The sequence below is a fragment of the Ranitomeya variabilis genome, chromosome 2 (assembly GCF_051348905.1).
Source record: "Ranitomeya variabilis isolate aRanVar5 chromosome 2, aRanVar5.hap1, whole genome shotgun sequence".
Taxonomy (NCBI): domain Eukaryota; kingdom Metazoa; phylum Chordata; class Amphibia; order Anura; family Dendrobatidae; genus Ranitomeya; species Ranitomeya variabilis.
This window is the reverse complement of record NC_135233.1, coordinates 998,812,912-998,829,504: the sequence shown is the minus strand read 5'-3', so window position 1 is coordinate 998,829,504 and position 16,593 is coordinate 998,812,912. Positions and strand designations below refer to the sequence as shown.

The following is a 16,593-nucleotide window of genomic DNA, read 5'->3' as shown; positions in this document are numbered from 1 at the left end:
GGATGAAACCCCGAATTACAAAAAAAAGGAGAAACCAAAGTAGCAGAACTAGCCCGATTATTAAGGGCAAACTCGGCCAACGGTAAAAAAGTAACCCAGTCGTCCTGGTCAGCAGAAACAAAACATCTTAAATAAGTCTCCAAGGTCTGATTAGTTCGCTCGGTTTGGCCATTCGTCTGAGGATGGAAGGCCGACGAAAAAGACAATTCAATGCCCAACTTAGCACAAAAGGTCCGCCAAAATCTAGACACAAACTGGGATCCTCTGTCAGAAACAATGTTCTCAGGAATCCCGTGCAAACGAACCACATTTTGAAAAAACAGTGGAACCAACTCGGAGGAGGAAGGCAACTTAGGCAAGGGCACCAAATGGACCATCTTAGAAAAACGATCACACACCACCCAGATGACCGACATTCTCTGAGAGACAGGGAGATCTGAAATAAAATCCATGGAAATGTGCGTCCAAGGCCTCTTCGGGACAGGCAAAGGCAACAACAAGCCACTGGCACGAGAACAGCAAGGCTTCGCCCGAGCACAAATTCCACAAGACTGCACAAAGGAACGCACATCCCGCGACAAGGAAGGCCACCAAAAAGACCTGGCCACCAAGTCTCTGGTACCAAATATTCCAGGATGGCCCGCCAACACCAAAGAATGAACCTCGGAGATGACTCTGTTGGTCCATCTATCCGGGACAAACAGTCTCTCCGGTGGACAGCGGTCAGGTCTATCCGCCTGAAACTCTTGCAGCACACGTCGCAAATCTGGGGAGATGGCAGACAAAATCACCCCTTCTCTAAGGATACCAGCCGGCTCTGAATCTCCAGGAGAGTCAGGCACAAAACTCCTAGAAAGAGCATCAGCCTTCACATTCTTCGAACCCGGCAGGTACGAGACCATGAAATCAAAACGAGAGAAAAACAACGACCAACGAGCCTGTCTGGGATTCAGCCGCTTGGCCGACTCGAGATAAATCAAATTCTTGTGATCAGTCAAGACCACCACACGATGTTTAGCTCCCTCGAGCCAATGTCGCCACTCCTCAAATGCCCACTTCATAGCCAACAGCTCCCGATTACCGACATCATAATTCCGCTCGGCAGGCGAAAACTTTCTTGAAAAGAAAGCACATGGCTTCATCACAGAGCCATCGGGGCTTCTCTGCGACAAAACAGCCCCCGCTCCAATCTCGGAAGCATCAACCTCCACCTGGAAGGGAAGTGAGACATCTGGCTGACATAAGACCGGAGCCGAAGAAAACCGACGCTTCAGCTCCCGAAAGGCCTCCACAGCCGCAGAAGACCAATTAGTCACATCAGAACCCTTCTTGGTCAAATCCGTCAAAGGCTTAACAACGCCAGAAAAATTAGCTATGAAGCGACGGTAAAAAGTAGCAAAACCCAAGAACTTCTGAAGACTCTTAACAGATGTAGGCTGCGTCCAGTCATGAATAGCCTGAACCTTGACTGGGTCCATCTCAATAGTAGAAGGAGAAAAAATGAAACCCAAAAAAGAAATCTTCTGGACTCCAAAAAGACATTTTGAGCCCTTCACAAATAAAGCATTGTCACGTAGGACCTGAAAGACCATCCTGACCTGCTTAACATGAGACTCCCAATCATCCGAAAAAAAACAGAATATCATCCAGATACACAATCATAAAACTTATCCAGATATTCACGGAAGATGTCATGCATAAAGGACTGAAAGACTGAAGGAGCATTAGAAAGTCCAAAAGGCATCACCAAGTACTCAAAATGGCCTTCAGGCGTATTAAATGCAGTTTTCCATTCATCACCCTGTTTTATACGCACAAGGTTATACGCACCACGAAGATCTATCTTGGTGAACCAACTAGATCCCCTAATGCGAGCAAACAAATCAGTTAACAATGGCAAAGGATACTGAAATTTGACCGTGATTTTATTCAAAAGGCGATAATCAATACAGGGTCTCAGGGAACCATCCTTTTTAGCCACAAAAAAGAATCCTGCACCAAGAGGGGATGAGGACGGGCGAATATGTCCCTTCTCTAAAGACTCCTTTATATAACTCCGCATGGCAGCATGCTCCGGCACAGATAAATTGAAAAGTCGTCCCTTAGGAAACTTACTACCAGGAATCAAATTTATAGCACAATCCGTCCCTATGAGGAGGTAGAGAATTGAGTTTGGGCTCCTCAAATACATCCTGGTAGTCTGACAAAAACGTAGGGACTTCAGAAGGAGTGGACGAAGCAATAGACACCACAGGAGCGTCACCATGAATTCCCTGACAACCCCAACTTGACACCGACATAGCTTTCCAATCCAGGACTGGATTATGAGTCTGCAACCATGGTAGACCCAACACGACGACATCATGCATATTATGCAGTACAAGAAAGCGAATCACCTCCTGATGAACAGGAGTCATGCACATGGTCACTTGTGTCCAGTACTGAGGTCTATTCGTAGCCAATGGTGTAGAATCAATTCCCCTTAGTGGAATAGGGAATTTTAAAGGCTCCAAATCAAATCCACAGCGCCTGGCAAATGACCAATCCATCAGACTCAGGGCGGCACCTGAATCTACAAAAGCATTAACCGGGTAAGATGACAGGGAACAAATCAGGGTAACAGCCAAAATGAACTTAGGCTGTAAAGTACCAATGGTGACAGATTTATCAACTTTTTTTTGCGCTTAGAGCATGCTGAGATAACATGAGCTGAGTCACCACTGTAAAAGCACAACCCATTTTGCCGTCTATAATTTTGCCGTTCACTTCTGGTCAGAATTCTGTCACATTGCATAGATTCAGGTGTCTGTTCAGAAGACACCGCCAAATGGTGCACAGGTTTGCGCTTCCGCAAACGCCGATCAATCTGAATGGCCAGAGTCATTGACTCATTCAGACCTGCAGGCGTAGGGAACCCCACCATGACATTCTTAATGGCTTCAGAAAGACCTTCTCTGAAATTTGCAGCCAGGGCACACTCATTCCACTGAGTAAGCACCGACCATTTCCGAAATTTCTGGCAGTACACCTCTGCTTCATCTTGCCCCTGCGAGAGGGCCAATAACGTTTTTTCAGCCTGGTTCTCAAGATTAGGTTCCTCATAGAGCAATCCACGGGCTAGAAAAAACGCATCTACACTAAGCAATGCAGGATCCCCTGGCGCCAATGCGAAGGCCCAATCTTGGGGGTCACCACGCAAAAAGGAAATTATAATCTTAACTTGCTGAACGGCATCACCAGAGGAACGAGGTTTCAAAGAAAGAAACAACTTACAATTGTTCCTAAAATTCAGGAACCTAGATCTATCTCCAGAAAACAACTCCAGAATAGGTATTCTAGGCTCTGACATAGGACTGTGAACAACAAAATCCTGAATACTTTGAACCCTAGCAGCAAGATGATCCAGACTGGAAGCCAAGCTCTGGACATCCAAGTCAGCAGCTGAACTCAGAGCCACACCAAGATTAAGAGGAGGAGAGAAGCTAGCCACAGCAGCTAGACACACGGCAACAACAAAAAAAAAAAAAATTCCTCAAGGCTTCTTTTCTCCTGCTTCTGCCATGCAATTAACACTTTACGGGCCGGCTGTACTGTTATGATCCTTAGTGGCTGAGGATCACGAATAGACCAGCAAGCGAATAAACTAAGGACAAGCTCTAGGGAGATGGTAACTGGACTGATCGCAAATCTGAACCTATCCAAAACAACTAGAGGTAGCCGGTGAACGTGCCTAAAAAATTCCTAGACGTTTCGAGCCAGCCTGAGGAACTAGCTACCCCTAAAGAGAAAGAAAGACCTCGCTTGCCTCCAGAGAAATAATCCCCAAAGATATAGAAGCCCCCAACAAATATTAACGGTTAAGTAAGAAGAAGGCACATACGTAGGGATGAAATCGGATTCAGCAAAAGAGGCCCACTAGTACTAGAAAGCAGAAAATAGAGCAGGGGTCTATGCGATCAATAAAAAACCCTTACAAAATATCCATCCTGAGATTACAAGAACCCACGCACCAACTAATGGTGTGTGGGGAGAAACTCAGTCCACTAGAGCATCCAGCAAGCGAGGAAATCACATTTTAGCAAGCTGGACAAGAAAACATGATAAACACTGCTGATCAAAAAAAATGAGCAAACAAAACTTAGCTTTGTCCTGGATGGACTGGGAGCAAGGTAGTCAGAAGGAATATGAGTAGCACTGATTACATCGACAGCCGGCAACAAGAGGAAGTAAAACAGAGCTATATAGGAACCTCCCAGAGGATAACGAACCAGCTGATAGCCAGAGACCAGCAGGATAACAAACAAAGCCACCAGGGGGAGCCCAAAGCAAGTCACACCATACCACCAGTGACCACAAGAGGGAGCCCGAAAACAGAGTTCACAACATTCTCCGCAGTTTGGTGAAAAAAGGTCTAGATGTGAATGTAAGAAATTAATCTTTAAGGACCTGTTATATGTTTTGAGATTTTCCGCCAACTCTTCATAGTTATCTGCTATTGAGTTTCCCAAAAAGTTACTTACCACTAATGTGAATGCTACCCATGCAGCCTTTTCCTTGCCCTGCAACAAAGAAACTCCTCATCTTGACGAAGAAGCTTACGAATCTGAGGTCCAATAAAGACTCCTTCCTTTATCTTTGCTTGATTCAACTTTACAAATTTATCAATGAGACACTTGAATGCTTTTGCATTTTTATCCATTGCCTTTACAAAGTTATTTCTTAGACCCAACTTGATATACAGTGTTGGAAACAAAATCTTATGTGGTTCAAACAAGTTCTGGATGCAGGACATTTTTACTCCCTGACTGAAGTGAATGTCGCAGAGGCCGGTCTCTCTTATTGTAGTGATATTCTCTTGCACAGCTATCCCACTCATACAGAAAGCAGCAGTACTTTGTGTATCCACCCTGGAGACCAGGAGGGCAACCACCTTTAAGTCAGTACAGAGGGGCCACAAATGTTGCTCATAGTTCAGGCACCTCAACAGCTGTTTCATGTTGTCATAGGTTTTTTTTTCATGTGGACCACATAACCACATGAAAATGAAGTTAGAGCATTGCCATTATGCAGCAAGATTGCTTTTAGGCTTGTGTGTCATGAATCATTAAGGGATCTCTGACAGCTTTGGGTCTGCTGGAATTTAAATGTATTTTTTCCTTTTGGTCCAGCAAGAGTTAATGGTCAGCTGATATTTGTTGGTAACCACTCCCACCTCCCTTTTTAAATAGTCACATTACCCATCAACTGATCGTCGGTTATAGAGTTACTTCTATGCAGAGCAGCTAGGTTCTCCTTTTGACTGTGGTATTTCCGCTGTTGGAGTCCTGTTTACCTGGTGATGTTTACTTTGATGCTGTGAAGCGTAGCAGCTGTATTCTTTGTTAGTCCCTTGTTTGTCTCTTTCCCTATGTAATATTACCTGCAGTGACAAGGCTAGCATCCTACTAACCCTGACTAGTGTACTGGCTGGTAAGAAATGACAGCGAGGGACTAGGCATGTGAAAGTGGCAGGGGGGGAAGGACCCGCATAGGACATTAGTGGAGCTTAGGGACAGGCACAGGTTGGTGTCAGGAGGTGTCCCATCCCCCTCTCCCTACCATTATGGTCTTCCTTTCCCTTTATCATCCTGTTGTGCGTATATGTTGTTGTCCACCTGACATACCCGTGTCCATTCATGACATTATGTTGCAGGCTCTTCGCTGATTCGTCCATTCTTCTGGATTATAACTTATCTTCAACACTTCCACTAAACTGTTGACGTTGTTGTAGGCCACAAGATCGCTCTCAATGAAGAAGTATTGGCCAAAAACCTTGTCACAGTTGTGGAACAAAGTAATCAGAGCATCGCACATTAGGTTCCATGCTACAGCAGTGGAAGATCTCAGCCTTAATCTTAAGCCCCCGTCTCACTAAGCGAGATCGCTAGCGAGATCGCTGCTGAGTCACAAGTTTTGTAACGCAACAGCGACCTCAGTAGCGATCTCGCTATGTGTGACACGTAGCAGCGACCAGGCCCCTGCTGTGAAATCGCTGGTCGTGTCGGAATGGCCTGGACCTTTTTTTGATCGTTGGAGGTCCCGCTGGGTAGCACACATCGCTGTGTTTGACACCTTAAGGCCCCGTCACACACAGCGACGCTGCAGCGATACAGACAACGATGCCGATCGCTGCAGCGTCGCTGTTTTGTCGCTGTGTGGTCGCTGGGGAGCTGTCACACAGACCGCTCTCCAGCGACCAACGATGCCGAGGTCCCCGGGTAACCAGGGTAAACATCGGGTTACTAAGTGCAGGGCCGCGCTTAGTAACCCGATGTTTACCCTGGTTACCAGCGTAAAAGTAAAAAAAACAAACCCTACATACTTACCTTCCGCTGTCTGTCCCCCGGCGTTCTGCTTCTCTGCACTGTAAGCACAGCGGCCCGAAAGCAGAGCGGTGACGTCACCGCTGTGCTGTGTTTTCCGGCTGGCCGGCGCTCACAGTGCAGAGAAGCACAGCGCCGGGGGACAGACACCGGAATGTAAGTATGTAGTGTTTGGTTTTTTTTACTTTTACGCTGGTAACCAGGGTAAACATCGGGTTACTAAGCGCGGCCCTGCGCTTAGTAACCCGATGTTTACCCTGGTTACCAGTGAAGACATCGCTGAATCCGTGTCACACACACCGATTCAGCGATGTCAGCGGAAACTCAACGACCAAAAAAAGGTCCAGGCCATTCCGACAGGACCAGCGATCTCGCAGCAGGGGCCGGGTCGCTGGTATGTGTCACACATAGCGAGATCGCTACTGAGGTCGCTGTTGCGTCACAAAACTTGTGACTCAGCAGCGATCTCGCTAGCGACCTTGCTATGTGTGACGGGCCCTTTACCAACGACCTCGTTGACGACTCATACACTGAATCGTCATAATAGCTCCCATGTGACATCGTTGTACAGGTCGCTACAGGTCGCTGGTGAGATGTCAAACAGTGAGATCGCAGCAGCGATCGTTGGAGATCTCACTGTTTGACATCTCACCAGCGACCACTTAGCGACGCAGCAACGATCCCTGAAGGTCGTATCGTTGTCGGGATCGCTTTAGCGTTGCTATGTGAGACGGGGCCATTAGGCAGAGCCAAATCTCTAACAAGATCATTCAGTTTGCTTTGTCTTATAAAGTGTGGTTCAGATGAGGTTGCTGACAGAAAGCCTGGGTCATGAGAGGAAGATGCTTCATTACTCCAAGCGCCCTCTTCTTCCTCATTTGACTAGACTGAAAATGCTTCTGGTGCTTTTGGAATCGACAGCTCTTCTGTATGTGGTACTGGGCGTATTGCAGATGGAATATTTTGATACTTTAAAGTCCACTTCTTCTTCTTCCTTGAAACTCCTTTACTAATGGGGGCACCATGCAGAAATAGCAAAGGGAAACACAAGGGTAAAAGAAAACTGCTATCACTTTCAGCGCACCAAGACGAAGGAATTGCATATAATTGTTGAGGCAAACCAAAAAGTGATAGAAGGAAGACACCAGACAAACTTCCAAACATCAATCTCCAGAGATGGATCCTAAACGGCTTCTCTTTCCATGACTCGCAACTCCAATCCAATTCCAAGGTATAGAAAACTATCACTGGCAACTACTCAAGCTAAGAGGTGAGTTCTAATACCAGAGGGGAGTGGAGAAAATCAGAACAGCTGAGATAACTCAGGACTGAAGTCTTTGAGACAAGCAGGAGAGTTTAACCCTCGCAACCAACAAACAAGTGAAATCTACAATAGCTACCTGGAAAGCAAAGCAGATCCAACCAGTGTAGGCATGGGTGTAACCACACTGTGATCTTATGACCCCTGAAATAGAGGGAACCACTCTCTGTATCCCCATGACATTAGGATTACGTCATTGGAGCTGAGTTGGCGTTTTTGATTGGTCACCCTAAGATGAGAGAATATTGATGGCTCAATAGACTAAATGACTGATGTAATAAACTAGCTACTAACAATGCAATAAGGATGAGGAAATAATAAAGACAAAAGTTTTCTATAAGCCTGCATGAAAGGTGGCATACGTCATTAAAACCTCCTCTAGATCTTGAAAATTAGAGCCAATCAGTAAATTTAAGCATCGCATTAGTTTTCAACACCACAAAATTAGTTAAGTTAAACTGTTTTCTTCTCTGACCCAATTTAGCTGTAGAACACTGTTTTTATATAACCACACTGATATTTTGGGAATGACCCTTTATTAAGTTTTTGAGTAAAATTTAATTGACAGTATTTTTTCAATTCCTTACCTCTAGTGCTCAACGTATTCAAACTTTAATCATAAAAGTTGATTATCCATTAAAAGAGGTTGTCCACTTTATTTTTATTGTAACAAATGTGTTGTATATGATTTAAACTGATTTTATGCGTGTAATATATATATACAGTGTGTGTGTGTATACAATGTGTAGCATGCACATACCATTGACACAGGTATAAGTACATTAAACCTGTGGCAGTTGATCATGTTAATAAATGTTTTAGAAATACATTTACAAATTTTAGGCTATAGTAACTATCAGTGTAATATTTTAAGGGGTTGTCTTGGCATTACATATTGATGACCTCGCCTTAGGATATTAATTTGATGGGAGTGTGACACCTGACACCCCACTGATCAAATGTTGTTAGCGCATGTAAACAATGAACAGAGCTGGGCATGACTGCTCCATTGAATGTGTAGTGGCCGCTGCCAGGCAATGTAGATCAGCTCCTGTGGCAGAGTATAGGAACTAATAACAGCTGATTGGGGGTGCCCCATGTCGGGAGCCCCCTCTAATTACCGTATATATACTCAAGTTTTTTGGGCTGAAAGTCCCCCTCTCGGCTTATACTCGAGTCATACCCAGGGGTCACAGGGGAGGGGGAGCGGGGGCTGTCTAATAATACTCACCTGCTCCTGGCGCGGTCCCTGCACGTCCCTGCACGTCCCTGCTTCCCTGTGCTGCAGTTTCTTCCTGTAGTGAGCGGTTACATGGTACCGCTCATTACAGTAATGAATATGCGGCTCCACCTCCCATAGGGGTGGAGCCGCATATTCATTACTGTAATGAGCGGTAACTTGACCGCTCACTACAGGAAGAAAATGCGGCGTCCGGGAACAGATGTGCAGCGACGGCGCCAGGAGCAGGTGAGTATGACGGGGGCAGTGCACGATATTCACCTGCTCCTCGTTCCACCGTCGGCGCCGCTGTGTCTTCCGCAGTGACACTCAGGTCAGAGGGCGCGGTGGCGCCATTAGTGCGCGCCGCCCTCTTCCTGAACGTCGGTGCAGAGGACGGGGAAGACACATCGGTGGTCAGCGGTGGAACAGGGAGCAGGTGACTATAGCAAGTGCCGGGGGCCGGAGAGGTGAGTATGTAATTTTTTTATTTTTTTAATCGCAGCAACAGCATATGGAGCAAATATCTGTATGGGACATCTTATGTGGCCATGTGCAGCATGATATGGGGCAAATATCTGTATGGGGCATCTTATGTGGCCATATGCAGCATGATATGGGGACAAATATCTGTATGGGGCCATGTGCAGCATGATAAGGGGGCAAATATCTGTATGGAGCATCTTATGGGGCCATAATCCACATTTGTGGAGCATTATATGGGGCAAATGTCTGTATGGAGCATCTTACTTATACTCGAGTCATTAAGTTTTCCCAGTTTTTTGTGGCAAAATTAGGGGGGTCGGCTTATACTCGGGTCGGCTTATACTCGAGTATATACGGTAAATATAGATGACCTATCTGAAGAATAGAACATCAGTATTAAATGCCAGACAACCCATTTAACAAAAAAAACCTTTAACGTGTTCCTGCAGGCTCAGCTGCATCTGGCTGTGCACAAGGAGATTATTTGTGCTACTACACCCAGTACTTTGCATGTACGTTGTATTATATACAGTCATGGCTAAAAGTATTCACACCTCTGCAATTTTTTCAGATAATACTCAGTTTCTTCCTGAAAATGATTGCAAACACAAATTCTTTGGTATTATCTTCATTTAATTTGTCTTAAATGAAAAACCACAAAAGAGAATGAAGCAAAAAGCAAAACATTGATCATTTCACACAAAACAACAAAAATGGGTCAGACAAAAGTATTGGCACCCTCAGCCTAATACTTGGTTGCACAACCTTTAGCCAAAATAACTGCGACCAACCGCTTCCGGTAACCATCAATGAGTTTCTTACAATGCTCTGCTGGAATTTTAGACCATTCTTCTTCGGCAAACTGCTCCAGGTCCCTGATATTTGAAGGGTGCCTTCTCCAAACTGCCATTTTTAGATCTCTCCACAGGTGTTCTATGGGATTCAGGTCTGGATTCATTGCTGGCCACCTTAGAAGTCTCCAGTGCTTTCTCTCAAACCATTTTCTAGTGCTTTTTGAAGTGTGTTTTGGGTCATTGTCTTGCTGGAAGACCCATGACCTCTGAGGGAGACCCAGCTTTCTCACACTGGGCCCTACATTATGCTGCAAAATTTTTTGGTAGTCTTCAGACTTCATAATGCCATGCACACGGTCAAGCAGTCCAGTGCCAGAGGCAGCAAAGCAACCCCAAAACATTAGAGTACCTCCGCCATGTTTGACTGTAGGGACCGTGTTCTTTTCTTTGAATGCCTCTTTTTTTCTCCTGTAAACTCTATGTTGATGCCTTTGCCCAAAAAGCTCTACTTTTGTCTCATCTGACCAGAGAACATTCTTCCAAAGCATTTTAGGCTTTTTCAGGTAAGTTTTGGCAAACTCCAGCCTGGCTTTTTTATGTCTCAGGGTAAGAAGTGGGGTCTTCCTGGGTCTCCTACCATACAGTCCCTTTTCATTCAGATGCCGACGGATAGTACGGGTTGACACTGTTGTACCCTCGGACTGCAGGGAGCTTGAACTTGTTTGGATGTTAGTCGAGGTTCTTTATCCAACATCCGCACAATCTTGAGTTGAAATCTCTTGTCAATTTTTCGTTTCCGTCCACATCTAGGGAGGTTAGCCACAGTGCCATGGGCTTTAAACTTCTTGATGACACTGCGCACGGTAGACACAGGAACATTCAGGTCTTTGGAGATGGACTTGTAGCCTTGAGATTGCTCATGCTTCCTCACAATTTGGTTTCTCAAGTCCTCAGACAGTTCTTTGGTCTTCTTTCTTTTCTCCATGCTCAACGTGGTACACACAAGGACACAGGACAGAGGTTGAGTCAACTTTAATCCATGTCAACTGGCTGCAAGTGGGATTTAGTTATTGCCAACACCTGTTAGGTGCCACAGGTAAGTTACAGGTGCTGTTAATTACACAAATTAGAGAAGCATCACATGATTTTTCGAACAGTGCCAATACTTTTGTCCACCCTTTTTTATGTTTGGTGTGGAATTATATCCAATTTGGCTTTAGAACAATTCTTTTTGTGTTTTTTTTCATTTAAAACAAATTAAATGAAGATAATAATACCAAAGAATTTGTGTTTGCAATCATTTTCAGGAAGAAACGGAGTATTATCTGACAGAATTGCAGGGGTGTAATACTTTTGGCCATGACTGTATAACCATATGATTAGTTTATTCTGCAGTCTTTCTGAACCATAGATGTAAAGATCTTCCCTTTAATGGGTGTAAAACAGATGGTGCGGAAGTTGTTTTCATGCTTGGTAGTAATGGGGTCCTACGGACACCTGTATTGTATTTTACACGTGGTAAGAACTTCAGTCTCGTCTTATAGATTTTGGCCTGATCTGTCATGACGGCTTTCTGTGCTTTGAGTCTGCTTGCATCATGTATGAATTATGCAGAGGCACATATGCTTCCAATTCAAGTATATGAATCATAGACGATTAAACCGTGAAGTATTAGATGGCGTCAGTGGAGCCTCCCGGTGATACTGGCAACGTACACCGAATGGTCATGTTATTATGATTTTATGATTTATGTTGTATACTTCTTCAAAACTGTATGACTTGTAATTTCTTATAATATCCATTTTCTCTAGACAACAATCAATTGGCAAGGAGACAAGCTGGTGTGTGTACAGAAAGGAGAAAAGGAAGGACGTGGCTGGACACAGTGGGTGGAAGGAGATGAATTACACCTGGTACGGCCCCTTCATCTTGTATATTATTGACGTAATATCACCAATATAACCATATAGCGTAGGCTGCTTACTGAGCCCTCTGGTTTCTATCTCCTGCACTGATGACCGGGGACGAGCCAGTAACAACTCTGCACATAAAGCCTTTATCTGTGCTTTGTGACACCCGGGTCAGATGCATTGTAAGCCACTGGAACTAAATGATCTGTATTGTATGCTTTAGCCTGTACTTTATAAAAAAGTACATCCAATTTTGCATCTAAACTTAATTGCTTTAAAGGGATTGTTTGGACTGTAACATTGATGGCCTACACTTTGGACAGGTCATCAATGACCGGTGGGGATGCAACACCCAGCACCCCTGCCCATTAGCTGTTCCCGATGTCAGCGGCAGCTGGAACTGCTCAGTTACAGAGCTGTACAGCACAGCTCCACTGACAGAATAGTGGCCACAGCCCCGTACTGCACGTCCACCCCCTATTCAATTCAATAGGGGGTAGATGTTGAGTACACAGCCGCTATTACGTCAATGGAGCTGTGCTGTGCAGCTCTGTAACTGACCAGTTCCAGCTGCCGCCCACACCGGGAACAGCTAATGGGCAGGGGCGGCGGGTGTCGCACTCCCACCTATCAGTCATTGATGACCTATCCTAAGTGTAGGCCATCAATGTTACAGTCCTGAACAACCTCTTTAAGACACAACATGAAACAACTCTGTAAGTAGTTCAGAATACAGATCTTCTTCACCAGTTTAAGTCTACAGCTCCTAACCTGACCTATGTGTTTCTATGGTTAGAGACTACAAAGAAAGCCTGAGTAGTCTGATCTTGCAGACATATTCCCTTGTACTATACTTTTTACAAACACGCATTTGATATTATTAAGTAATCAAATAGTAGGAGATCAGAATAGACAATGTGACTACAGGACCAGACTACACAGGGAGCCCAGATTTGCATGGGAACTGTATACACAAAATGCTTACACATTTTTTATGTGATGTTTTTTTTAGTCCAGTACATAATGGAAATCTCACTGGGGTGGTATGCCTTAGAAATTATCCCAAATCCAAAATAGTGGAGATTTACCTTTTTTTTTTTTTTTAAAGTTTTTTTTTTTTAAATCTGTGTCTTCCCTCTAAAAGCTGGTTCAAAAGTCGACCTATCGTATACAATGTTAGCCTCTTCTGTCTGCTGTAGATGGTGAGGTTCTATGGATCCTTTATGGATCCTTTATGGATCCGTCCATGGCTCTGGGGATTCTTTATGGATCTGTCCAAGGCTCTAGGAATTCTTTAAGGATCCGTCCACAGCTCTGGGCATCCTTCATGGATCCGTCCACAGCTCTGGGCATCCTGTATGGATCCGTCCACAGCTCTGGGCATCCTGTATGGATCCGTCCACAGCTCTGGGCATCCTGTATGGATCCGTCCACAGCTCTGGGCATCCTGTATGGATCCGTCCACAGCTCTGGGCATCCTGTATGGATCCGTCCACAGCTCTGGGCATCCTGTATGGATCCGTCCACAGCTCTGGGCATCCTGTATGGATCCGTCCACAGCTCTGGGCATCCTGTATGGATCCGTCCACAGCTCTGGGCATCCTGTATGGATCCGTCCACAGCTCTGGGCATCCTTCATGGATCCATCCACAGCTCTGGGCATCCTGTATGGATCCGTCCCAAGCTCTGGGCATCCTGTATGGATCCGTCCACAGCTCTGGGCATTCTTAATGGATCCGTCCATAGCTCTGGGGATCCTGTATGGATCCGTCCACAGCTCTGGGCATCCTGTATAGATCTGTCCACAGCTCGGGGATTCAGTATGGATCTGTCCACAGCTCTGGGCATCCTTTATGGATCTGTCCACAGCTCTATGGATCCGTCCATAGCTCTGTGGATTCTTTATGGATCCGTCCACAGCTCTGGGCATCCTTTATGGATCTGTCCACAGCTCTGGGCATCCTGTATGGATCCGTCCACAGCTTTGCTCATCCTGTATGGATCCGTCCACAGCTCTGGCGATCCTGTATGGATCCGTCCACAGCTCTGGGGATCCTGTATGGATCCATCCACAGCACTGGGGATCCTTTATGGATCCGTCCATATATCTGGGGATCCTTTATGGATCCGTCCACAGCTCTGGGGATACTTTATGGATCCTTTATGGATCTGTTCATGGCTATGGTATCCTCTATGTATGCATCAACAGCTCTGTGCTCTTTTGAACTCTGCTTGCTAAGCTGCTTTCTCATGGATAATCTTTGAGCGATTTCCACTGATCTACAGCACATCGAAAGGGGTATTGTAGATATATAAAAAAAACTTACGTACACTTTCTTCTCTGATCGCAGCAGATAGTTGCAATTGGTCTTCATTTTGAGTATGACTACTTTTATTTTGCCTCTATTTTTATCACTTATGGAAGTAAATGATCCATTTGAGAATGATTAAGGCTTCTTTTTCACATTATACAAAAGTTAAACCCTCTAGATGAAAGCTTTTGATTGGACATGAGCAATGTTCACCCAACTTGCTTTAAACACAAAGACGCTATTCTCCCCATCTCTCTGCTGTTCCGTACATGCAGCTTCTATTCCAAGATATCTTCTTTCATGTTTCCCTCGTCTTTTGAATTCTTTAACAAAACCACATAGATCCTTGCAGCAAAAATAAGTGTGTTTTTGCCTGAGTATTCAGCATGAGAAGTGGTAGAATGAGTCATTCCTTTGTGAGCCAAGGTTGCAGTCTATCAATTTTTCTTTTAGTTAAAAGATTCTTTTAAATAAAAACATAAAGTGAATTTAAAAATAAATCCTGGTAGTTTTCTGTCTTCATGTTGAGGAAAACGAAGAGCACCCTTAGGCGATGAGAAGGTCACACATTGACAGAGCAAAGTCAAGTTTGCTGTTGCTTCAGAAAAGGAAGCAAGAACTTCACATAGGAGAGCAATGAAAGGCACTGTATTAAAAAAGCCCTCCCATAAAGTATTTTTTGTCCCCTAAACATGTGTATACGTGTATGTAATGTAGTATCTTTGTATACTCCCTTACTGCCGCCTTCTCCCTGATCCAGCACTGTTCTGCTCCTCATCTCTGGTATGTCCCTGCTCTGCAGTCTCTCTCTGTCACTGTGTGCTCTGTGTGAGCTGGACGTCTCTTTTACAAAGTAAGTTTATGACGTTCCATAGACTTGCGTTGTAAAAGCCACTTCCAGGTCATGCAGAGCGCACTGCTGGAAGAGTCTGAAGATCGGTGATGTCCCTGAGAAGAGGAGCAAAAGAGCGCTGGATCCTGGAGAAGGTGGGGGTAGGCGAGTACATTAATACACTCACACTACATACGCGTATGCAGAGATTTAGTGAAAAAAAAAAATTAATGGAAGAACGCCTTTAACCCCTCTCTGACATCCGACGTACTATCCCGTCCATGTGACCTAGGCCTGTCTGACCATGGACGGGATAGTATGTCATATCTTTAATGCGACACTGCGACCAAAGTCGCGATGATCGCATTCAAATTCTAGCGCCATCTTACCTGTAGGAAGATGGTGTCAGCATCCTGGGGGGTGTCCCCGCCCACCTGATCGCTGTGATTGGCTGTTCAATTCTGAACAGCCAATCACAGCCTCTTTCATTGTTTCAGTCAATCAGATTGGCTGAAACAGTGATGTTCCAGCCTATGGTAGAGTACCGATGTACATGATCCTAGGCTGGTGCCTGGCATCGCTCTGCATTGGCGAAAACTTCTCAGATTGGCGCGATCGACTATCACACATACTATCACACGATCGCACCAATTGCAGGGCACAGCCGCTGTGTTACTGCGCTGTGCCCTGCCGGTGACCTGCCTAGGATCAGTGCTGTAATAGCACTGATCCTAGGAAAGGCCAGGCATGGTCTGCAGCTGCTGATTGGCATGATCGATGTAATTGTCGATAGTGCCAATCACAGGGCACAGCCGCGGTGTGACCGCGCTGTGACCTGCCGGTGATCTGCCTAGGATCGGAGCTGTAGACTCCGATCCTAGGCCGGTGCCTAGCAACACCGGCATCACCAGGGCCAGCGCTAATTGGTGTGATTGATGTCATCATCAATCACACCAATGACAGGTCACAGCAGCGGTATGACCTGCTCTATGACCTGTCTCTGACCTGTCTGTTCTGTAACTTTTCTGCAGGTCCTCATGTGGCACCCCAGAAGTCCGTTTGCCACAATGGCATTGCCTTCCTCCAAAGGGGGTGATGTCATGCCTGGAAGTAAGGAGGGATCCTCTTAGCAGGTAACACAAAAATAAAACACCGTCCTAACTCCAGACCAGAAGGGGGAGCTCTAAACCCGGTTTCAGGGCAACTTCCCTATAAGTTCTGGTCTAGTGGCGGGGTTAGAGAGTAGTGTGAGACAGTGAAGGGAGAGGAAGCTCCTGAGGATAAAGACTGGGAGTGGAGCTGTGACTGAGCTCTTCCCAGGATTAAGCACAAAGGAAACCAGACACCGGAGTCCGTG

General features: G+C 45.4%; 1 protein-coding gene across 1 annotated transcript in view; it reads left to right on the top strand.

The window, feature by feature from the left end:
• The window catches only part of RBP1 (retinol binding protein 1), a 74,596-nt gene that overhangs the window by 38,720 nt on the left and 19,283 nt on the right, over positions 1-16,593 (top strand). The window contains exon 3 of the mRNA XM_077291144.1: positions 11,994-12,095. Within this exon, the coding sequence (XP_077147259.1) occupies positions 11,994-12,095 (102 nt within the window). The remainder of the gene's footprint in view (positions 1-11,993; positions 12,096-16,593) is intronic.